General features: G+C 37.5%; 1 protein-coding gene across 2 annotated transcripts; it reads left to right on the plus strand.

The window, feature by feature from the left end:
• Positions 1-1220: 1220 nt before the first annotated feature.
• On the plus strand, positions 1221-23855 carry LOC131028466 (probable protein phosphatase 2C 59). Of its 2 annotated transcripts, XM_057958749.2 has the most exons (8): positions 1221-1637; positions 12211-12338; positions 12544-12642; positions 12781-12939; positions 22718-22804; positions 23027-23118; positions 23312-23386; positions 23488-23855. In XM_057958749.2, the coding sequence occupies exons 1-8, from the start codon at positions 1390-1392 to the stop codon at positions 23629-23631; spliced, it is 1032 nt and encodes a 343-aa protein (XP_057814732.2). In that variant the 5' UTR covers positions 1221-1389; the 3' UTR covers positions 23632-23855. The 2 variants fall into 2 exon arrangements, with proteins under 2 accessions (XP_057814732.2, XP_057814733.2); XM_057958750.2 differs by lacking the exon at positions 12781-12939.
• Positions 23856-24613: the final 758 nt, after the last annotated feature.

Genomic DNA, 24613 nt, shown 5'->3' on the forward strand with positions numbered 1-24613 from the left:
TTGGAAGTCTGACATCCTTGAACCTTGCCTAATCATTGAGGAAACACCCATTGATTCCCTCAATTACAAAGTTTACATAGTGCTTTTACTCCTCATAACACCACCCACATAGCTATAGAAGAGCCTCCAATTTATTGCCACTACCGTTGGCTAAAGAACACTTTGGTTGGAACTTGTTGTCATGTTCGTCATTTAGCTACTAGGGTGGGTGATCTTTGCATCTACATCACTCTTCTATGTCTAGTAGATGACATGGATGACCCCCTTTAGATCGAGGGAAACTCTCTTGCTTGGTTCTCGCTACATCTCCATCAATGAGGATTTGAAGGAAGGAGATAATACCACTCTTATTAGTTGGGAACCTATGGATGACAAGTATTTACTAGGTAGAGGGTAGGATAACCCTAAGGGCAAGATTGCTCTTATAATACTACAAATGGCCTTGCAACATAATTCTATTGATTTCTTTTTATTCTATCGAACTAGTATCCCAATGACTATTTCCCTTGCAATATTGTGCTCTTGGTGTTTTGTGGTTATTTCCATTTTTTGAGACATGCATTTATTTTGCTTACAACTTTATTAATTTAATTTTGAGATGTGATTCTATATCATTCCTAATCCACCCTTTTTACATAAATAGCTTATTAACCACACATATCTTCTCCCCTAATTAAAAAATAAATATAAACACTTATATTAACCAATAAATCTATAATATTTTCATCAAAATGTTTACTATAGTGTTTTTTTATAGACTGTAGGAATCGGGCCCAATAAACATCATCGATGATGCTAATGCGACATACTACAATTGATCGGTGATGCTAGCACGACATGCTACCACATGAAAATGTGATCGGTAATTCTAGCGCGACATGCTACCACGTGAAAATATGATCGTTGATGCTAACATGACACACTATACGTAAATCAAGGGTAGACTAGACCTTGTGACTTTGTGCCAACAACAACAAATTCACGCCAATCAAACCATGCTTCCTTTCCATTAGTATAATTAGGCCCCAATCACTTAAAAAATTATTATTATTTTTGGTTAAACACACTTAAGGGAATTAAAGAAGTAATAATTATTCACTAAATAGGGAAGTTAGTCTACGGCAATGACACGTGGGATAACTCAGCGGCTTCCTCATGTAAAGCGGTTCTAGAAAAATTGTCATCGAAGCCGTTCATCCACCACACGGACGGCCCAGATCATGCAGAGCATTTCAATAGAGATAAAATGAAAATCAAATCAAAATATGGAGTCCGAGATCTGGATAAATAAAAGGGGAAGAGCAGGCCCATTGTTTCCAACTATCGCAGGTCTTTAAGCAGTGATCACATCTGAGCATTTAAGGGTAAAGATAGATCTTAAGGCGACGGATGCACGGTGCGTTGAGGATCTTATCAGTGCGAGCTTTAACCAGCAAAGTCTGCTGGACCAAAAGAGTTGCATTTGTGGATCTGAAATGGTCGTCGTCTCATGTTAAGATGCTGAGAATATCCTTTGGTGGAAGCATGAATGAAAACAACAGTAGCAGCACCAGTATTAATACTGTTAGTAATATTTCTAATAATAATGATGCCTCCAACAGGCACCATTTCGGTACTATCAGCGGCGGTGGACTCAGGTACTTCTTATTCTTATTTTTTTTGCTTCGATTTTGTTATATTGTAAGACAAAAGCAGTAATATCGTTTGTTTAGCTAAGTTAATCATTAAGCCCGGTCGGATTAAACCGGTGACCTGAAAACCCTCTATTCCTTCCCCCGACATGGGTAAATCCTCCCTTAAGTCTAGATCTTTATAGGGTTTATACACTGTCCTCTGCTTCTCACCGTTTTTGGTTGTCGCCTATATATTGGAGTGGTGTTTTAATACTTTCTGGGGGAATTATTTTCAAGCTTTTTGTTTTTCTTCGGTAGATCTTGGGCGACCTATTCGCTCTTTCCTTGAAGAGCGATCTTATATAGTCTGATTTGTAGATACTGGGCAAAGATGCGTGCAAACTTTTTTAAATGTTTCTTTAAAATTTGTAAATCTTTTAGTTGTAACCTCAATCACGTCGCATGTCTGCCTGAGTTTTACGGGTTGGCTAACAGAGGAGTCCTGTGTATTTGCTTTGCCCATTTTTAAGCAGCCACCGCTCAGGGAAATTCTGTGGTCAGTGGTCCCATGATTTTTTCTGTTGGTTTTAAGTAATTACCAAAGTTTGTAGGTAAACTCTTAAGGGAAATGTTAAAAAACGAAGACAAAATGTGCAGCGATGTGACAAATTTGTGGTTATCAGCCGCGGCATGATTTCAGCTTCCTATTCATCTAGAACTAAAGTGTCAAATTCTAAACTGTAACTGATCTACCATTTTAAAAGAAGATTCGAAAGTATTTGCTGTCTTAATTGGAAAACTAAATGGGGCCACATGGGCTTTACAAAATTAAACATTAATCAGCTGCACTGTAACATGTGGTTACAGTTTTGAACCTAGACCATGCTTTTGTATCTACGGTTTTCTAAACATGTATTTTATTAACGAAGTCAAATTTTTCAGTCCATGGAAATCATTTAAAAGCTTCAGGAAAAAAATCTGTAATCTATTTTGATGTTTGCAGATTTTTTTCCAGAAGCCATTTACTAAACATATTTTGATGTTCTGAAAGGTAAAGTTGAAACACTACCTTAATAAATTCCCTTTTAGAAGTTTTATTTTAAGCCTTGCTTCCTTTGGTTATACTATGTGTGTGTGTGTATATCTGCTTGCGCGTGTATTGCGTGTATTTATATACATGCATGCATTTTTATGTACGCGCACGCAATTATATACATGGACGTTAAAACTTTTTCTTATTGTTCTTCTGCATGTACGCATTTTTATATATGTGCGTAGACGTGTATTGATGTTTTCAAACGTTCCTTTGAATTATTTTAAATTATAGATTGATTATTAATCTCGGGCAAGGTTGTAGTTATCTTTGAAAAGGGGATCATCAGATTTGTAAATCATTACATCACAGCCTCAACCCTGTCACATGTCTACTAACCTTGTCACATGTCTACTGAAAATATGGTTTGGCTTATGGTGTTGAAACTAGCGATGCATTTTGATGTTTTGAAAAAGGATAATTGAAACATTGCTTAAATAGCTAAAATTAATTTTTATTTTTATTTTGAGTTGGTGAGTTTGAGTATCAAACCCTAACCCAGGGTAATTAAGACACAAAAATCTGTAAGTGCCCAGTAGTCCGAGTGCTCTTCACGGTAAGAAGGTTTGATCCACCTAATTGAGTGTCCACTCTAAAGGTTGATCTTTTTCGTGTCAGTGTAAATTTGAATGTTTTTGGTACACACATGTACAATTTACTTTTAGATGACAGCACTCGCTTATAAACATCAATCCAAAATCATCAACTATGATGTCCCCATCCTAATCAGGACTTTAGAGTTGATGAGTTAGCTTATTTCTTGGACCCTCGTAGGCTAATAGGGTATGGACAAAGGGTCATGGAGACATTGGATGGAGGATGATGTTCTTCAGTTTAGTGTTGGGTTCAATTTAGGCTTCGTTTGAGCAGTTTCTGACCCCGATTAAGGGATTTGCTATTTATAGCATTTTGGCTATTTTAAGATGGGAAGTTGACTATTTTTAGACAGGCCCCTGGTCACATGGGTTTTGTGAGCTGTATCTCGAGCTTCTGACGGTTCATCTTTTGGAGTCATATTGAGAGAGATTAATTTTTCATTGGATTACAGGTTATATTTAATTAATGACATTTATTATAAAGTCACATTGACTTTTTAATAAAATATTTCACTTAAATTTATTTAAGTGACTTTTTAATTTTCTCTATAATTGGGCGCCCATATTGAAAAGTGTTTTAACACTTATTAATATTTTACAACCCTAAAAGCAACCCTAAATGGCAAATCATGGGTTTTGCATAAAGCCGCCCCTTTTGAGAAATCAAATTCAGTATTGTTGAAAACTTGATATCTCATTTCTCTCTGGGTTTTGGAGCTTGAGGGTTTCAGATTGGATTCTTCATTGGAGAACGTCCATTCTTCAGTGCATGGTAACGGTGAGATTGTGAAAGATCAGTTAAATTGTTGCAGCTGTGGTTGGCTTCATTCAAAAGTCAAATTGGTGATTATTGCAGGCAGATCTGACTTCTTCAGGCAGATTGTTGATAGGGTTAATTCTTTGTTATTGCTGTTCCTTGTGAATTTGGGCGTCTCTTTTCCAAGACTCGCAATTTGCTCATCTTGGCGCCATCTTTCATGCTGTTTGGGCATCTAGTTTCTTAATAAGAGCAATTATGAATTGTTTCTAGAATAAAAATCAGAACTTTGTAAGTTGTTGATTGAATTTTTTTAATTCAATAAATTGGCTAAGGACCTATTGGTATGCTTCTTAATTCTCCAATTTATTGTTCAGCTGATTAATTTCATGTATTCTTTCAATATGTGTTGAAAATTAAAGAAACCCCTTTTGCAACTTCTGTCTATTTCTGAAATACCATCTCTAATAATCAAAAACACAAAAAGAATATTAAATTACAGCAGATTGAAGAATTGAACCAGCAAGGGTTCATCACAGTTGTATCGGAGTTTTGATCCTGCCATCCTGGAGGGTTAGGGGATTTTATATGCATCACCAACAATGTGGGCATCACAGGTTTTATACTTGTAGGAGATTCGGTTTACAGGGAAACCGATTTCAATTTGGTCAAAACCGAATTGAAAATATGGGTGACTAGAATGAAGAAGCCACCAGAAACACTACATATAATGATGACAACGAGGCAAGGGAGGTCATGAGAGGTATAGCATGTGGACAACAACAGGTAGCAACAGTGTTGCAACAACTGACTACCGCCATACAACAACTTTCAATACCTAAAGGTAATGATCAGAATCACGAAGAGAATGGTAGTATTGCTGGTCACTCCAGAGCACGTCTGACTAACACATGCACGTATGCCAGATTCACATGCCCCCACTTTTGTCAGAGCTGAACTTGAAGATGAGGTTGATTCCGAAGTTGGAGATGATGTGGTTTTTGGTGATAATATCATGGCAATGCATGATGAGTGGGATAGGTTACCACAGAGAGTTAAGGATCACCTTAACTTTGACATGTATATTAGTCAGAAGAGAGATCATAACAGGAATTGGAATAATCACCTTGGATCAAAACTAACGATCTCAAATATCCAATCAACAAGGTCATACTTTCTACTTTTGATGGCAGCGGTAGAGTTACAACCAAAGCTTGGTTTAGCAAGTTGGATACCTTCTTGACCCTACATCCTATGTCAAAAGAAGATGCTATTAAGTTTGCAGCTTTGCATTTGGATGGGGTAGCCCATGATTGGTGGCACCATGGGATGGTGACTTTGTATCATGATCTTATTACTACATACCAAGAAATCACTGACAGATTGGTTGAGCGTTTTGATAAAATAGATCCAGAGTTGTATTTTAGGGATTTAGCTTAGCTGAACAAATGGGCAGCTTGGGATCTTACATTAGTGAATTTCAGAAGCTTTCAGTTATGGTAACTAACATCTCAGAGAGAAGGTTGGTCATTCTTTTTGTTGAAGGTCTTTATGAGCCTATGAAGGGTTGGATTAAGGCTTTTGACCCCCTTGCCTTGCAAGAAGTCATGAGGAAGGCACGTAGCATGGATCTTACCACTTCTCGTAGTAAGTTCACTCCAAACAACTTCAAACCATCCTCATCATTTAATGACAAGTGACAACAAATCTGATCCAAAGAAATCAGAAAATGTGGATCAAGGGAAGAAGTTTGCAGCACCTTTGGACATGGAAACACTTAATGATTTGCGTAGAAGGAAGCTGTGTTTTCATTGTAAGGGCCCCTTATGATCAAAACCATGACTGTCCCCTCAAGCCTAAGGGTCAAAATAGGAATATGGAGTGGTTTTATGAGGGAGAAAACATGACTGATAACATAGACCAGCAAGCTGATCAAGATGATTCAGAGACTGAAAATTCAGAGAAGGGAGTTGAAAATGAAGGAGAATTTGATCTACGGGAAGCTCATATGTCTAGCATGCAAGGAGAAAGTTCTTTTAGGTTGCGTGGACTGTTGGCTGGTCAAAGAGTCATTTCTCTACTTGATACGGGTGCAACTCATAATTTCATAGATGCAAGGTTGGTGGAGAAGCGTGGGATTCAAACTCAAGAGTTTGAAGGCATAAGGGTGAAAGTTGCTAATGGTAATGTGCTGACTTGTGATAGAATAATTTCAGACTTACCCATGAAACTCAATAATTATGAATTCAAAGCTGATTTTTATGTGGTAAACATGGGAAACATGGTTGTGGTCCGTGACATGTCATGGCTTCATGCAATAGGTGAATTTACACTCAACCTTAGAGATATGGAGATGAAATTCAAGGTTGATGGGGCTAATCATGTTCTTAAAGCTATTAAGGCCAACAACTCAAAATTAATCACTCTTAAAAGAATGGAGAGTCTTATCAGACATGACATGGTGGATTGGGCAGCATAGTGTAAACTAATGCCTACTTACGAGGAGCAGCATAAAACACCTTACCATTCAGATATTCAGGAGCTTAGAGTCAAGCATACAAAGGTGTTTAGTGACATACCTCTTGGTAGGCCTCCTGATAGAGGCATAGAGCACATTATTGAGCTTGAAGAGGGCACCAAGCTCATCATGATTACACCCTACCGACACCCCAAGCGGTTGAAAGATGAAATTGAGAAGACCATCAAAGAACTTAGCGATGGGACACATAAGGCCAAGTAAGTCTCCTTTCGCTTCATCAGTTGTTTTGGTGAAGAAGAAAGATGGCACACTTAGAATGTGCATTGATTACAGTATGCTAAATAGGATGATAAAGAATAGGTATCCCATTCCTCGCATCGATGAGTTGTTAGATGAGCTTCACGGAGCTTGTTATTTCTCTAAGATTGGCTTGAGGACAGGTTATCATAGATCAGTGTTAGGGAGCAGGATATTGAGAAGACTGCATTTAGATGTCATTGTGGACACTGAGTTTTTGGTTATGCCTTTTGGGTTAACCAACGCACCAGCTACTTTTCAGTCCACTATGAATAGGGTCTTCTAGTCTCAGTTGAGGAGATTTGTTTTGGTTTTCTTTGATGACATTTTGGTTTACAGTAGGACTTGGGAGGAGCACCTGGTTTACTTGGAATATTGTTTTAGGCATACTTGACAGGGAGACCTTTTTCACCAAGGAGTCCAAGTGTGCATTGGGAATGGCAGAACTTTTGTATTTGGGTCACATAATCAATAGAGAGGGAGTTCGCATGGATCCAGATAAGGTTCGTGCCATTGTTGATTGGCCTACGCCTGAGACCTTGACTCAGCTCAAGGGATTTGTTGGTTATATGCCTTCTACCGTTGGTTTGTTAGTGGTTTCTCATGGCATGCCGCACCACTTACTGATTTGACAAAGAAGGGTGCATTTGTTTGGACACCTCTAGCATAGGAGTGTTTTGAGAAGTTCAAGCAATTGAAGACTGCATGTCCAGTTCTTGCTTTACTAGATTTTACCAAACCTTTTGAGCTTCATTGTGATGCATGTGGAGAGGGTATTGGTGCAGTAATTATGCAGGATCGTCATCCTATAGCTTTCGAGAGCAGGTTGCTTAGGGGTCCTGAGAGGAGCTATAGTATTTATGATAAGAAAATGTTGGCTATCATGCATGCAATGGCTAAGTTCAGGCAGTATTTAGTTGGCAGCAAGTTTTGTGTCAAAATTGATCATAATAGCTCGAAGCATTTCCTTGGACAACGAGATCTAAATGAGTGTCAACATAAGTGGGTTAGCAAGTTACAATCTTATGATTTTGACATCTCCTATGTCAAAGGGACTTTGAACATTGTTGTTGATGCTTTATCTCGTCGTCCCCATTTGAGTTCCATGGCAGTTGTTTTTGAAGATTGGAAACACTTGATTATAGCAGAGTATGCCAAGAATCCATGGGCCTCTAGTATTATTGATGGGACAATACATGACAACAGGTACTCTCTTGTGAATGATCTCATCATTTACAAAGAGAGGATATTTCTAGTCCCAAGTTCTAAGGTGAAGCGCATGGTATTGAGGACTTTCCATGATTCACCTATGGTTGGACATCCTGGTTACTTTAAGACCTATAGGCAGGTATGAGAGAGTTTCTCTTGGAAGGGTCTCAAGTCTGATGTTCTTTAGTACGTCAGAGAATGTTCTATCTGCCAGCAGGACAAGCAGGAGCACAACTTTCTTGCGGGGTTACTTCAGCCACTTACTATTCTTGATAGGAAGTGGGAATGCGTGTCTATGGACTTTATTACGGGCTTGTCGAAAGCTCAAGGGAGAGACAACATTTATGTGGTAGTTGATCGGTTGAATAAGTATGCACATTTCTTCTCGATCACGACTACTTATTCAGCTGCACAGGTGGCTGATCTTTTCTTTTGTGAGGTATTCAAATTGCATGGTTTACCTCAGAGTATTGTCAGTGATAGGGACAATAGGTTCATGGGTCACTTTTGGCAGGAGTTATTCAGTCTTTGCGGGACAAAGCTCACTCCGAGTACTAGTTACCACCCCCAGACTAATGGCCAGACAGGGATTGTCAACAAATGGGTGGAAGGATAACTGCAAAAGTACATTTCAGGGCAGCAAAAGGCTTGGGTGGAGTGGTCACATTTGTGTGAGTATTGTTATAATTGCACTCACCACATGACTATTCAGATGACACCTTTCAGAGCTTTGTATGGATGTATGATGCTCTTAGTTTTTTGGATTTATTGATGAGCAATTGCAGAGTACCGAGTGCTGGGAATCTGTTACAGGAGAACCAAGATATTATGAGAGCACTTTGTGATAATATTCAGAAGGCTCAAAATCAACAAAAGCAATATGCTGATCAGAGGAGGGTTGCGCGAACTTTTGAGATTGGGGATATGGTGTATTTGATGCTACAACCTTATAGACAGTCCTCTCTTAGGAAGAAGGGTTCAAAGAAACTCAAGCCACGTTGTTATGGTCCTTTCAAGATTACCAAGCGAGTTGGCCAGGTGGCTTATGAGTTAGATTTACCGGCAGATAGTAAGGTTCATAATGTGTTCCATGTGTCATGCCTTAAGAAGGCATTGGTACAACGTATAGTTCCTTCTGCAGTTTTACCATCCTTGGATGATGAGGGGAAGTTAGTGCTAGTACCTGAGGCCATTCTGGAGTTCAGAGAGCGTCATTTGCGGAGAAGTGTCATCAGGGAATTCCCTTGGATGATGAGGGGAAGTTAGTGCTAGTACCTGAGGCCATTTTGGAGTTCAGAGAGCGTCATTTGCAGAGAAGTGTCATTAGGGAATTTTTGATTAAATGGAAGGATCTGCCGATAGAGGATGCTACTTGGGAGAGTGATAGCTTTTTACAACATCCAACATTGATTTTGCTTGAGGACAAGCAAATTCAAGAAGGGCGGATTGTGATGTCCCCATCCTAGTTAGGACTTTAGAGTTGATGAGTTAGCTTATTTCTTGGACCCTCATAGGCTAATAGGGTATGGACAAAGGGTCATGGAGACATTGGATGGAGGATGATGTTCTTCAGTTCAGTGTTGGGTTCAGTTCAGGCTTCGTTTGAGCAGTTTCTGACTCCGATTGAGGGATTTGCTATTTATAGCATTTTGGCTATTTTTAGATGGGAAATTGGCTATTTTTAGATAGGCCCCTGGTCACATGGGTTTTGTGAGCTTTATCTCCAGCTTCTGACGGTTCATCTTTTGGAGTCATATTGAGAGAGATTAATTTTTTAGTGGATTATAGGTTATATTTAATTAATGACGTTTATTATAAAGTCACATTGACTTTTTAATAAAATATTTCACTTAAATTTTTTTAAGTGACTTTTTTAATTTTCTCTATAGTTGGGCACCCATATTGAAAAGTGTTTTAACACTTATTAATTTTTTACAACCCTAAAAGCAACCCTAAATGGCAAATCGTGGGTTTTGCATAAAGCCACCCCTTTTGAGAATCAAATTCATTATTGTTGAAAACTTGTTATCTCATTTCTCTCTGGGTTTTGGAGCTTGAGGGTTTCAGATTGGATTCTTCATTGGAGAACGTCCATTCTTCAGTGCATGGTAACGATAAGATTGTGAAAGATCAGTCAAATTGTTGCAGCTGTGGTTGGCTTCATTCAGAAGTCAAATTGGTGATTATTGCAGGCAGATCTGACTTCTTCAGGCAGATTGGTGATAGGGTTTAATTCTTTGTTATTGCTGTTCCTTGTGAGTTTGGGCGTCTCTTTTCCAAGACTCACAATTTGCTCATCTTGGCGCCATCTTTCATGTTGTTTGGGCGTCTAGTTTCTTAATAAGAGCAATTCTGAATTGTTTCCAGAATAAAAAATCAGAACTTTGTAAGTTGCTGAATGAATCTTTTTAATTCAATAAATTGGCTAAGGACCTATGGGTATGATTCTTAATTCTCCAATTTATTGTTCAGCTGATTAATTTCATGTATTCTTTCAATATGTGTTGAAAATTAAAGAAACCCGTTTGCAACTTCTGTCTATTTTTGAAAGACCATCTCTAATAATAAAAAACACAAAAAAAATAATAAATTACAGCAGATTGAAGAATTGAACCAGCAAGGGTTCATCACATCAACACACCGTAAACTATAAAAGATTAACAGTCTCACCCCTGCTTACACAGCAAGAGGGTTTTATCTACCAAATTGGGTGTCAACCCAAAAGTTGTCAACCCAAAAGTTTTCTTATGTTTTAGTCAATGACTCAATACCAACATGAATTGCTGGTCTGTCTTGTAAAATTTATTTTGAGTTGGTGAGGCGTAGGACATTAAAAACTGTCAAAGCTTGGTTGTCTAGCTTTGCATACACAACAAGAGGGTTTGATGTACTGAATTTGGTTGTCCATCTAAAAGGTCTCTAGTATTTGAGTCAACTGAGAATATGACCAGTTGGCACATACTTGTTTTATTTTCCCCCCTCTAGATGTCATGCAGGCAAAAAAATTAAAAATCTTGAAGGACACTTATGCCTGTCAAACATCATTTTTGTGACATCAGCTGTTAGAAAATGCCATTTATACCTTGCATAGTAATTCTTCTATAATCACAATTAGATGATTAAAATGACACAGTTTCACAGTTTGAAAGCCATTAAAATGGAATAAATACATAATGACATCTATAGATGAAAAGTAACAGTGTGGACAAAAGGCATTCAAGGTTTTGTATTTCAAGTTAAGAGTGTTGTTTGTAACTAGGGGTATAGGGGTTCGGATTGCCTTAAGGCAACATCCGAACCACCTTTTAGGACCAGGTCCTACCCTAAATAACGTAACCCCATCCTTATTCATCACGCCACACTAAATTCTCCCAAAATGACATTGGCGCCAAAATTTATAAGGAGGCCGACTTACAAGGAGGCCGACCTACAAAAGAATAAATATGCATATAAATAAATGACAATTTGTAAGTCATTTCAATCAAGCAAAAATCATATCAAAGGTGATTTAGCTCTGCTGTGCGAACTTAAGGAAGAGGGCGAACTTATTCTGCTTGGTGTGAAATTGTCCAAAGGGACATAGTAGATTTGATGCAAGTCATTGAAGCATACAAGGACAGATCTGATATGTGAAGGTCAGATTCGAGCTAAGTATTGTACTTATATGGAGAATATATAATCTGACTTGTGGGTCTTTCATGCTGGGTTTTTCCTCCTTGGAGGTTTTCCCAGGGTATGCTTGTTTGTCTTCTGCTCTATTTCTGATTTATGTTGACTTACTAAATACTGCAAATCTGATTACAATCTAGGGCACAATTTAATCTATATTGGTTTCCTAAAATACTGCAAATCTGATTACAATCTAGAGCACAATTTAATCTATGTTGGTTCACTAAATCTGAATACAACCTAGGGCATAATCAATTAGATAAATCTGGTTAATATACCTAGTGTTTAAAATAACAAAGAGAAACAGGCAAACAATCAGTCCTCATTGTTTTAATGCAAATGTTGCCAAAAATGTTCAAATGATCATTTAATTTAAACACTGACATGTTTTACTCCTTTCAGTTGTATTTTTAGAGCTCTGTTTTTGCATTTGAAACTCATAGTTGTTTGGTTGTTAATATGATTGTCAACAAAATGTCTTTGTTGTAAATTTTCAGTGAAGATAGGCGAATTACCTTTGGATATTCTAGCTTCCAAGGAAAGAGAGCAACAATGGAGGATTTCTATGATGCAAAAATTTCAAAGGTAGATGATCAGATGGTTGGCTTATTTGGTGTGTTTGATGGTAAGCTTCTCGCTCTTGCACTTTATTCCTGTAGTTCTGAGTTAAGCTGATTTCTTGTTCAAAATTCTATTCTAAAAGCTTTTCTTTTTATTAAAAAGTTACTCTGTTGTTCTACATGCCCAGTAGCTTGCTTTTATATGTATATGAGGCCAATAATCTCTAATCTTTATGCACTCTTACAGTCTTACTTGTTTTCTCCTTTCAGGTCATGGAGGTTCTCGTGCTGCTGAATATTTGAAGCATCACCTTTTCGACAATTTGATAAAGCATCCCCAATTTGCCACAGACACCAAGCTGGCTTTAAGTGCGTGCAGATTTCTGACACCAGATAGCTATAAGTGCGTTCATTTGCAAATGGTTTCTTACAACTAAATATTTTAGAAAAATCATCTTTGTTTACCATGATCCTCATTTGTAAGCTTTTTCACTTCTAAAATTGCAGCTGAAACGTATCAGCAAACTGATTCTGAATTCTTAAAGGAAGAGAGTAGTATATATAGAGATGATGGTTCAACTGCTTCAACTGCTGTATTAGTAGGGGATCGCCTTTATGTTGCCAATGTGGGAGATTCACGAGCAGTAATACTGAAAGCAGGCGAAGGTGACTTCACTGCTATGCTTCTTGTATTGGATGTCTGTTGGATTCCATTTTATATATGTAGCACACAGTTCTCTGATGTGGCTAGAGTCAATCTTATAACTAGTGCCATGCTTCCAGAAACTGTTACAGATAGTGCCATGCTTATTGATATTATCCTGCTGGAGTGAAAACCAATATGAAGATCCATTGGGTTCCATGCATAGTTTATATTCATCATACCTTGTTGTTAATTTGCATCTCAATTCCATCTACATTTACTATAGCTTGTCATTTTTGGATAAAATGGCCTTCTGGTCCTTGTGTGTACAAAGTTGCTTGGCATGCTTTATGCCTTCGATGTTGAAGCTCAGTAAGACGATAGTGCAATTGGTGACATGTTTGGTTTGGAATTACACCTTTGATGTTGAAGCTCAATAAGACGATAACACAATTAGTGACATGTTTGGTTTGGAATTTGGAATAGTTTTGCTGTCAGACTTGGTATATGCAATAGAAGCGAGTATGGTAACATATATATTCTAGTTTTGTCAAAGTCAAGTATCTTAAAAATGGATTTGAGACTATTAAAAAATACAACACAGTTCTGTTTTTCTTCACGGGGCCCCATTTTGTTAGAAAATGGAGCTTGTCCCTTTTCATTTGTTGTTTGGCATGGTGCTTTATGGATCAAACCATATGCTCTTGTAACTTGAATTCATCTTTAGGTTCTGGCAAGTTGCAGTTATCTGTGTTTTTTGTTGAAATTTCTATGTTGCCATATTCAATCTCTAAGTCATCTCATAATAGTAAAGAATATCAGTGACAACATTTCTTGTTGGTCATGCAACCAAACATTTTTGTAGTATCCATCACAGCATTTCTTGTTGGTCATGCAACCAAGCTTTTTCACTTGAAATTCATAATCATTGCTAAACTATATGAAGATCAAGTATCCTTGTAGAAGGAATCCAAATTGCAATCTAATTCTATTGCATTGACCAATGAATGCGGGGATCATTTCAAATTCTTATGCTTGTTGTGCAAATAATGCACACCATTAAATCTCAGTTTCTCATGAATGGAAGAGTTGCAGAGAGATGCTATATTTCTCGTCCTGCAGATGGCCAAAGGCAGAAAGAAGATCAAGGCTTCAGAGCAAGGTTATTGAGGATTGCAGGAACATTTGGTATGCAGTATGAAGATTCCAATTCAGAGATATTTTTGTTTGCACAAATCTATCAATGGCTTGCAAGAGTTTTGGCACAAATAATAATTCTATGAAGGCCTAGATGGCATTGTACAGATGATTCAAAGGTAAAGGATATTACATGCCATTTTAAGGTCCTCCAGCATCAGGGCAATCCAATGGGACAGGATATAGACCTTGTGCATCATAATAGAAACATATATTAAAGGAATTTACACTTGCACAAGGAAACGGATGCAAGCCAAGGAAGGCACAATAAGTGTCATAAAATGGAGTTTAAAACTGCAAACGAGAGGTGCCAGGCATAATTACTCAACCAAACAAAAGATGGCACAGCCAATTATTGATGTGGTGCAGCCATACACCTCACCCAAGCTAATAATAAAAGGTGGCATAACATTTGTTAAAATGTTCTGGGCATGAGCAGTGTAATAAGGCACATTTCTCCTCAACCATGGTGCGAAGAATGAGAAAGGCAGAAAGTAAAAATAAAAAGAAACTGAAAATGCAATGCAAAGCATTTTAGAAATTAATGCGGAGGAATGAAGATCAGCTTGAGCAATGGTGTGGGAGTTGTACGAGAAGTAAATTTGAAGTATCTCAAATTTTAACCAAGCATAAAGGCTGATGTTAGCTCGCTCTGTTGATCTATGATCAATCCAATGGCTCCTGGGGGGTAAATGTTTTAGGAAGCTAAGTATTATAAATCGTTGCAATTGGCCAAAATGTTAATTTAATACTTGCCCAAGAGAAGTGAAGGGAAATGCCTTAGGAATAAAGTTAAGTCTGCCTTGTTCATTTAATAAAATTGATGTATGCCAAACTCACCAAGAGTTTGAGAGGAAGGCAAAAATAAAAGACAACGCACTTTTGCTATTGGGTAAGAGTAATCACTGGGGTCCACCAAAAGTTAGGAGATATATTATTTTATTTCCTGCATCCTATGCTAGAGAAATATAACGTAAAATGCTTTTGTATTTGAGATTTAATCTGCATTCTCTGATCAACCCCAATCAACGCTTTGCATGGGTTTAGAAAGGAAAGCAAAGAAGAATGAAAGAAAAGCCTCACCATTGGTCCATGGAAAGTGAGTTGGCAAGTTTTGGTATATTTTAATCCTTGCAATTAAATATTGGCCTAAGAAACTCTGTAGTACTCAATCGACCTTATTGAGCTCCATAGTGCATCCATCATGGCCCACAAGGAGATTTAAGGTCTGCCAGGGTTCTGCTTCAATCCACAATCAAATTCTAATTTGAAAATCCGTTTTGTAGAAGTTGAAAGCTATGAAATGGGAAAGATTTTAATAAAGTTTGGACTTCAATATTTTAAAGAGGTGGTAGGTAAATTAAAATATGAAAGTGAGTGGGAATGTGACAAGAAAAATTAAAGGAGATATTAAAGAGGTTTAATATATCAAGAGCAAGTATAAAGGAAGGAAGCTCGTAAACAAGTGAAGCAAGATTGAGAAAATATTTGCGATCAAATGTCAGAGGAAACATTGTCACGAAAAGGCAGCTAGTGTTTAATGAGATTATCGAAATGCATTTGCAAAACAAGATTTTAGTGTGTAAGAATATTTCTCAAAATAAATCATGCAGGTAAATGAGTTTCACAGGGCAAGTAAGTGATTTCATACAAGTGAGGTTGTAAAGGCTAGGTGAAATATTTATTATCTGTTTATCTGATAGATATTGCAAAAGGAAATCACATGGGCCAAAGAAATGATATTAAGGTGGCAACTTGTAGGCAAGCTACAATCATAAACGCAACTCCAGGAAGCTGACAATCTTGAAATTCAAATGCTGGTTAAGTCACCTATAGTGGCTCTTAGCCTCTCCTTTTTCCTCCTTTTCTGCTTCTCTCTTCTCCACTTCTATATAGTTCTCAGACATTTCAAATGTAAAGCAGGGTGGATTATTTACAAGAGGTCTGTGCTCTTGATTGTTTGTCTCTGAGGTTGGATTGTATGCAGCTTATATTGCTTTAGATTGGGCTGTGAATTATCTTCTGTTTTCTGGTCCTAGAGGAGCTCAATGTGTGTCCAGGTGGCTAATCCTTCAGATACATGCAGAGTGCTATTTTTTCAAAGTGTGCAATCCATGAGGTTGTTACTCCAGCCATTCTGATGTTTATTTGTGTATGTTTTGTAATGCCTGACACATGCTTATGCTGTGTGATGCTATTGCGTGTTGAGTTGTGAAGCTTTGACTAGTTAGTGGAGCAAGTGATGCTGTCGTGTTGACTATTGCGTGGTGAGTTGCGACGCTCTGACCTGATAGTGGAGGGAAGCCTATTCCTGGCTTATAGCTTTTTATGCTTTTTGTATTTTACTTTCAAGGATGTCTTTGTTTTTTCTTCTTTAGTTAGAGTTAGCTTAGAATAGGCAGGGAATTGACCTTCCATCTTCGTTCCTTGGCCTGCAAACCTTTACATTGCTGGTGTTTCATGCATGATACGTTGGTACTTGAAACAAGCACCCTTGGCACTATCAAGAGTACCCAACAATGCTACCACTTTTAGATTTTTTTTTTCTTTTCAGATTGTGTATTCTTGAAGTTATAGAAGCTGATAGTTGTTCAGTGAACATAACTTGTACTTTCCATAATATTTTCCATTCGTCAAGCATGAATTTTTTTTTTATTCAACTATGGTTAAGGAATTTGCAAGGTAGGAGGCCAAAATGGTGGTGTTGTTCTGGTCTCTATGGTATGAAACACATATAATGGTGTTGGGTTTTCTTCTCTGTGCCGAGAGGAGTAGCTACAATGGCAACCAGGGGTTTGTAATAGTGTATGGATTTTACACATCAGATGTTCATTACATCAAATTGTCTTTTAAAACTAATATTATTATTAATAATTAATTTACAAATTCTTAAAAAAATATGGGTTATTTAATAAGTAATATAAAAAATATAGATACTTAAATCATGCTTTATTCTTACATATAGATATTCTATACATTTTAATACTATATTAATATATTAATAATTTACTGGATCTGAGGGCCAAGCTTCTAGATGCCACTGAATAGACCCAAGCACTGAATAATCCCTTTTTGGTGAGCGCATTCAAAGAACATGGGTTTGTGGTGCTGGAGATCTATGAAGTAATCGTCACTGACAGATTGGAACATTCGACACCTCTGCATTCCAATGGAGATCACATCTCCATGAAAGCAGAGGTAAGAGTATTGACTTACTGATTAATGAACTGCTAAGCCTGGTTGAGATCGATCTTGTTGATAATTTATTTATATTATAATATTATATTATTAACATTTCTATATAATATTGCAGTTATATATTAATATGATATTTATAGTAATATATTAAAATAATAAAATTTCATACATTAATATTAAATTCTTAATAATTATATATTATAATATTTCTATATTATTATATAAATATATTTTAGAATTAATCATTATTATATTTATATGAATTTTATTATTTAGTAAGGTTTACAAATATTTCTGTATATCAAAATTAAAATAGTAGAAATATGAATGTTGTTTCTGCTGCAAATACACACACTCGAATGTATACTTGTGTGTGTGTATATATATTTATGATTTTGACATGTTTTTTTAAATTTTCTTTGCTTTTGACTAGGCTGAATTGTCTAAGTTGGAAATGCAAGAGTTTGTTGGAGGCGGCCTTGGGCCATTTATAAATCCTTTCATGATATCTTTGTTGTTGATGACTTCTGGAAGGTAAGAAGGTTGCTGATCTTTTAGCCAATAAGAGGGTTGGCCAATCCACATTCTCGGTGTTGGTTAGTGAGTCATTGGAGGCTTGGGTTTGGTCTTGGCCTCCCTTAGCAATAATGCAGTCTCCATGGTGTGCACTATGTGCAATAATGTTTAGGTATTGTGAATTTTGCATTTGAAAAAAATGAAATTAAATAACCCAATTTTCCTATTTATGAGATTGTAATGTCCCCTTTTGGGATGATCTTGGATCTTGCCCTAAAATAACAAATTCAACTGAAATAAGGAATGTAATAGGTAGAATTATATCTTTACCAATAGAGTGTCGTGACCAAAATAACTCCTGGTTTAGGTCCTGCATCCATGTCAAATAACATTTGAAAAATAATTCATAAGACTATTCATTATTAAGGTTAGGAATCCAACAACAAATATAAATGCATATATATATATCAATAATCATCTTAACCTACTTAGATAAACCATGCAACTTGTTGATCTTAGAAATTTAGCACCAATGGTTCCATTTCCATAAATCAACCATAGTAGTGTTTGGAGTGGAAAGCCATAAAGGGTGCCTAGTTACTGTTCAGCCCTATTAAGCCTAAGAGTGCACGGCATCTAACCAAGACAACTCGTCCCTTGGCCCACAAGCAGCAGGAACATCCACCTTGATGATTCGTCCCTTGGGGTGGCCTACTTGATTTGAGGGAACTTGGTTCATTGAGGAAGACTGTTCAGCCCAATTAAGCCCAAGAGCACGCAGTGTCTAACCAAGATAACTCACCCCTTGGCCCACAAGTGGCTGGAACACCCACCTTGATGATTACATTGCTTGGGGTAGCCTACTTAATTTGGGGGAACCCTGTCTACCACCTCTCCTCTAATATATTTCCCTCCATTTCCGTAATGATTGTTTACAGGAATAAAGAATAGACAAACTTGAAGAAACATACTAGATTTACGAAGTTTATTAATAACTGTTTACAGGAATAAAGAATAGACACACTTGAAGAAACATACTAGATTTACAAACTTGATACAAAATCTACATCAAAGATTATAGATGGATGATATTTTTGCCCCTATTGCACACCAAATACTTGCTGGTGTATAGATCTGATATTCGTCTTATTACAGCCTGATTGGCTGCTTATACTCAGTTTTATATGACAGAGAGAAATCCACTTCTCCAAATATCTCATCTGGATCAAATAAATAAATGTTTTTTTCCATCTGTTCGATGCCTTTCTCTCCATGAAGATCTGTCTGAAATATCTCTTAAGAAGGGACGAAGGGTCACACCTACCAAGATCACTACCTTTTCAATTGATGCTTCTCTTCCAACCTGACCGCTGCGTCTTCCTTAATTCGTGGCTCTTCGGAATTAATGCTGATCTTAAGAAGGGATGAAGGGTCACACCTATCAAGATCACTACCTTTTCAATTGAAGCGTCTCTTCCAATCTGACCGCTGCCTCTTCTTTAGTTTGTGGCTCTTTGGAATTAATGCTGATTTTATCAATTGCTGCCCTTAATTAAATTCCCAGCGATCCCCCAAAGACAGGGCTTAACCCCCAAGACGCAAGACCCCAAGACAATACAACAAAACACCGAAAATTTCATTGCAGGGTAGAGGGAGAATCATTATCTTGCACCATGCGAGCTCCCTGGGTTTGCACCATCCATCTGCTTACCCGCTGCCTTTCTCTTCCGTGGTTGAAGCTCTTTGCGACCTGACCCCTCTGCTTCTGCCTTTGCTTGCTCAATCAACGCATCCACTTCCATCAATTGCACAAAGACTTTTAGTGCTTCCCAGCTATGTCTGGCCTCCTCTCTACGACGTGCTTTGAAGTGCCCCTCCGGCCAGCGTACAAAGGGAATGCATTTCCCAATACACTCATGATCAACATTTTCTACTCTTTCACGGACATCAAAACCTTCACCCGGTATTGCCCACTACAAAATTGAGTCCATTCCCTCCAAAAAATCTCTGTGCACAATTGACTCCATTACCCACTTCACCATTTGCTCCGATTCACCCAAATCCAGTCCCCATGGCATGATTAATGGATAAACATCCATGTTTGTTCGATACCTATGTTTCAAATCACCAAATACCTTACCCAAGATCAACTGCACACATTTAACCACTGTGTCATCTTTAAAAATAAACATTCCCTTCAATCTCCTTTCAGTCACCTCCTTGAAGAAAGGGCACAATTGCTTATTTGTTTTCAGAGTAAAATTTGCCTCCATGATTTCTCTACTGCCATAGTGCCACCACCCTACACCACACTTTCTCACATGCTTCTTCAGCACGAAAAGTCTGTCGAAACATCGAGAAAAGAGGGCATGCTAAATTTAAAAATAACTATCTCTACAACTTCAGCCATAAATGCAGAATGTCGTCTTAACTCCGCTGCCCTCCTTCACATCCTTGCTCCGGACAATGCAGTCATTATGGTTTGTCTTTAAAAGTTTGCTCTTGCCAAATCTAACAGCCATTAATGCTGCTAAAGCTTCGGCTACATTGTTTGTACCATCATCCAACTTCTTCGCCCCAAGAGCCAACACGTCTCCATTCCAATCTCAAACAATGAAACCTGCTCCTGACGGCCGAGGGTTCCCTTTAGATGCTCCATCAAAATTAATTTTCAACCATCCCTCCATTGTTTTTCCCAGGCAACCTCAATTGGCTCTTATGAAGCTGAATTTACCCAGCCAGGCCTCTTAACGGGCATAATAGATATATTTAATTAATTTAAATTTATAATAATATAATATATTATATCATATTATATTATATAGTGATATATATAATATATATATCATTGAAATTATAATTTTTTTGAAGTTAATAAACCCGTATAATAATTGATAATATGTATAATGGTGCCTCGATAAACTTGCGCACAGTCTATTCTGGTCTGCAGAAATGCTGCTCCTGTTGCTTATGTTCTTCTGGCCAGATGTCAAATGTTTTTGGTTAAAAAACAGACAGGATTTTTTGGCAGAGCTGCAGCGAACCAAGGGCCGCACAGGTCCTGGCACAAACCCGGACCTGGACCCGCATCCGGGCTTCCGGTGCCAAATCCGGTAACTTAGGTCTTAATGAAATTGCTCCTTAATATCATTCATTTACCAAATATGTGTCTTACTTATTGTGTTGGGAGTATTATAAATTCAAATAGATCGCTGATATTTATTTATGCATTGATGCTGGGTTAGAGACGTCTTGTTAAACTTTTGATAATACTGCAGATTGCTGACCAAGGGAATAGCTTAAGTGTTAGAAAACTGTGAAGTCTTATTAATTAAGACAATTTTCTCAATTCATTTATTTATTACTGAGTGATAGTGAATATTATTATTATTATTATATCCATTATGACATGATCGGGGGCATGACAGAAATGGTGTTGGCTATCCGTATGCTCATCACAACATTATTTGTTCATTATTGTGCTCTATTGGAGGGGGCTTGCTATCTGTGGCTTGCTGAGGATGCTGTAACTAAATTTGTGTGTATGTCCCCTGTGAAGCCAGCTCATGGGGAGGCTCTTCAGTAAGCTTTTCTTGGTGATTTGTTTCTTTCTGTCTAGGGTTTTGTTCTTTGCTTTTTCCTCTCCGCAGGTCTGTTGGGTGTGGGTGTGGAGTTTGTCTGTGCATTCCTTTTGGTAGCTGGTTCCTATGGCTAGGCTTAGGGTTTCTAGTAAACCTAGGGAACTCTTTTACAGGGGCTCAGTGTCTGATCTGCAGCTTATTTTCTAGTGACTGGATGCATTCTCTCTTAGCCTGCTCAACTGTATCCTCAGCCTGCAAGGAATCATTGACACAGGTTCCAGACATTCGAGAACAACTATTCTGCATGAATTTTTGAAAAAGATGGGAGTGCAAGCTGGAGTACATGGATTTCAGAACCAGGTGGTGCACTTGTTGTTACCTGATGATGGGGCTTCTTCTGTGGCAGGGTTCACAGAAGCAGATGTTGTTCCATCATCAGCTGGGAGAGTTTAGTGATATCTGCCTCACCTTAAGGATGGTGATCAAGAATTTGCTTGTCATCCATACTTGGTAGAAGCTGGAGGTCACTAGTGCTTTCACCCTCCCATAGCTAGAACACAGGATTTTGGTCTGGGCCATTAAACGCATGTGGGTAAATTCATGGAGTGAAATTTTAACCGTTGGACGACTGTAAGGAAAGCCCAATATCTATCTCTATGGAGAATATCTGTGGCAATCGTGCCTGGAAAGGGTTTTCTGGATGGTGCTCAAGATGTTGGTGGTTCATGTGTTACTCAGTCGTAAGGTGGGGTTTTTGGGTCTCCTTTTGTTCTTTGTTGTTCGTGTCATGGATTGGTTGATCTCTATCTGGTGTAATGTTTTGTTGTTTGGTTTGTGTTTAGAGTCTTATGCTCCTTCGTGTGCTTATGTAGCTGTTTGTTTTGGCCTGTATTTTTCTGTCTGTTTCAGCTTTTTCCTTTTTTTGCTTGTAATCAGTTTTACTATCGTGTTTTCAAGGATGACCACCCCAATAGAAACCTCATTAATTATCAAAAAAGAAATTAGATTTGTTATTGGTATCTTGCTCTTTTAGATAGATGTATTAAGGTATCTTTTTGAGTTCAATTATTCTGGCTGTTTTTTGCACCTTGTAATTTAGCTTTTCTCTTTTGATTTTCAAATAAATCGAAGTTTGGCTATAAATGAAGTCCTTGATTGAATTCTTTCTAGTTACAAAGATCTATTTTTTAAATTTGCATTACTAGGTACAAGTAGGAGAATAGCAGAGGAGGTTATTTTTGGTTCGTTTTCTTGGTTCAGATGGTAATTTTGTGTAGCTAACAATCCCCCTTGGAAAATTAAATCACAGCTGTTGCTCTTTCTGAAGACCATAAACCAAACAGGAGTGATGAACGCCAGCGTATTGAGCAAGCTGGAGGCAATGTTATGTGGGCTGGTAATAGTAATAAGTCTTCCCTTTCCAATATAACTTGTGAAAGGGTTTAACTTTATACGCTACTTAAAATGCGTGATTTGCATTGATGATACTGAAATGAATATTTTCATTTTGGAGAGAACTTCTACTCATGAAAACAGTTTCTTCATTATAATTTATAAGTATATAGAGATCCTTCCACGCTCAGGGGAACTTAATATCTACAGTTTAGTTTCCTTCCAGGCACATGGAGGGTGGGAGGAGTGCTGGCTGTCTCTCGTGCATTTGGTAATCGGTTGCTTAAACGCTTTGTTGTTGCAGAACCTGAGATACAGGTATTTTATTCAATCATTAAACTCAAGGGTGCACGAATTTTATCGATTAAACTTTTGCAGCTGGATCCAAAAATGAAATTTGGATTTTGAGTAGCATTTGTTTTATTTGATAGTTAAAACTACTATACATTATTGCACAGAGTGCATACCATGGACTGTACATGGTACTGATTTGCGTATTTGGAATTGCCAGGAAGAAATTATTAAAGATGATGTGGACTGTTTGGTGATTGCCAGTGATGGGCTATGGGATGTCGTATCAAATGATGTTGGTTTCTTCTGACCTGTATTTATTAAGTGATGATTTAATTTGTTTTTACTTCTAAAACAATTATCTTAATTATTCAACTTTCCTTGTTTGACATGTAGGAGGCTGTTTCACTCGTCAAATCAATTGAAGACCCAGAAGCTGCTGCAAGGAAATTGACTGAAACCGCCTTCAACAAGGGAAGTGCTGACAATATTACTTGTGTTGTCGTGCGGTTTAATCATGGCAAAGATGATTCACCTTGATATTATTTCAGATGCTTTTGTCCTATTTTATTGTGAGTTTATGATGATTCGAAGTGGCCGCAGAACAAGATGCTCTGTGATTACGAGCTGTGCATGTTTTAAAGGACATTTGCTCCATATGTTTATTGTATTTGACTTTTATGCCAGTAATGGCACATCACCTTCATGTTTTTGTTGGTATGTACTAAATAATGAATGTGCAATTGAGCAATTTCTTGCATTTATATGGATTTTGGATGGTTGCCTTTTCCGCTAATTTTCTGGGAGATTCTAGTAGTACTTTGTTTTAGCTTGATCTTTTGTATTTGATGCGTTTTAATTCCTGCTTATTTTTGGTTGCCAGTTGGAAATCTAACTTGCTATGACTATTTAATGGGTTACCAATTGGTTTTAGAAATGCTTCTATATAACCACTATATATGTATACTCTTTTCTCTCCTTCACTCTGCAGTGTTTTGTATCTTTAACTTGCAGTCATATAAGGTTCTGATTTGCAGTGTTACGATATGCTTGGTTATATGACTACAAATGAGAACCTTACATAACTATGCAAGTTGGTTCCTTTTCTCACTCAAGTCACTACCTGCCCCTACCTGCCACTACCTTAACCAAGTTGGTTCAAATTTTCCTTTTTGAAGATGAAAAATTGCTCTGTTTAATCCTGAAATCTGCACAACTCTACCTTTTCATTGGAGCAGCATCTATTTGGTTCTTGAGTCAGATGAGACTCTTTTCTCTTGAAGTACTCGTCAAGGACTTCATGACAAATTGGGTTCATACTTTATGTGGCAGGTCCATCAATGATCCATAATTATATTTCCCTGAAACTGAATACAATTTCTCATTTGCAGGGAGACGAGCATTAGAATGACTACTAGGTTTATAAGAAATTTCATAAGGAGAAATTTCATAGTAGGTATTTGATAAAGAACAATTATATTAAATGTAATGACTACTAGGTTCAAAAGAAATATCATAAGCA

This window comes from Cryptomeria japonica, chromosome 5 (assembly GCF_030272615.1).
Source record: "Cryptomeria japonica chromosome 5, Sugi_1.0, whole genome shotgun sequence".
NCBI lineage: Eukaryota > Viridiplantae > Streptophyta > Pinopsida > Cupressales > Cupressaceae > Cryptomeria > Cryptomeria japonica.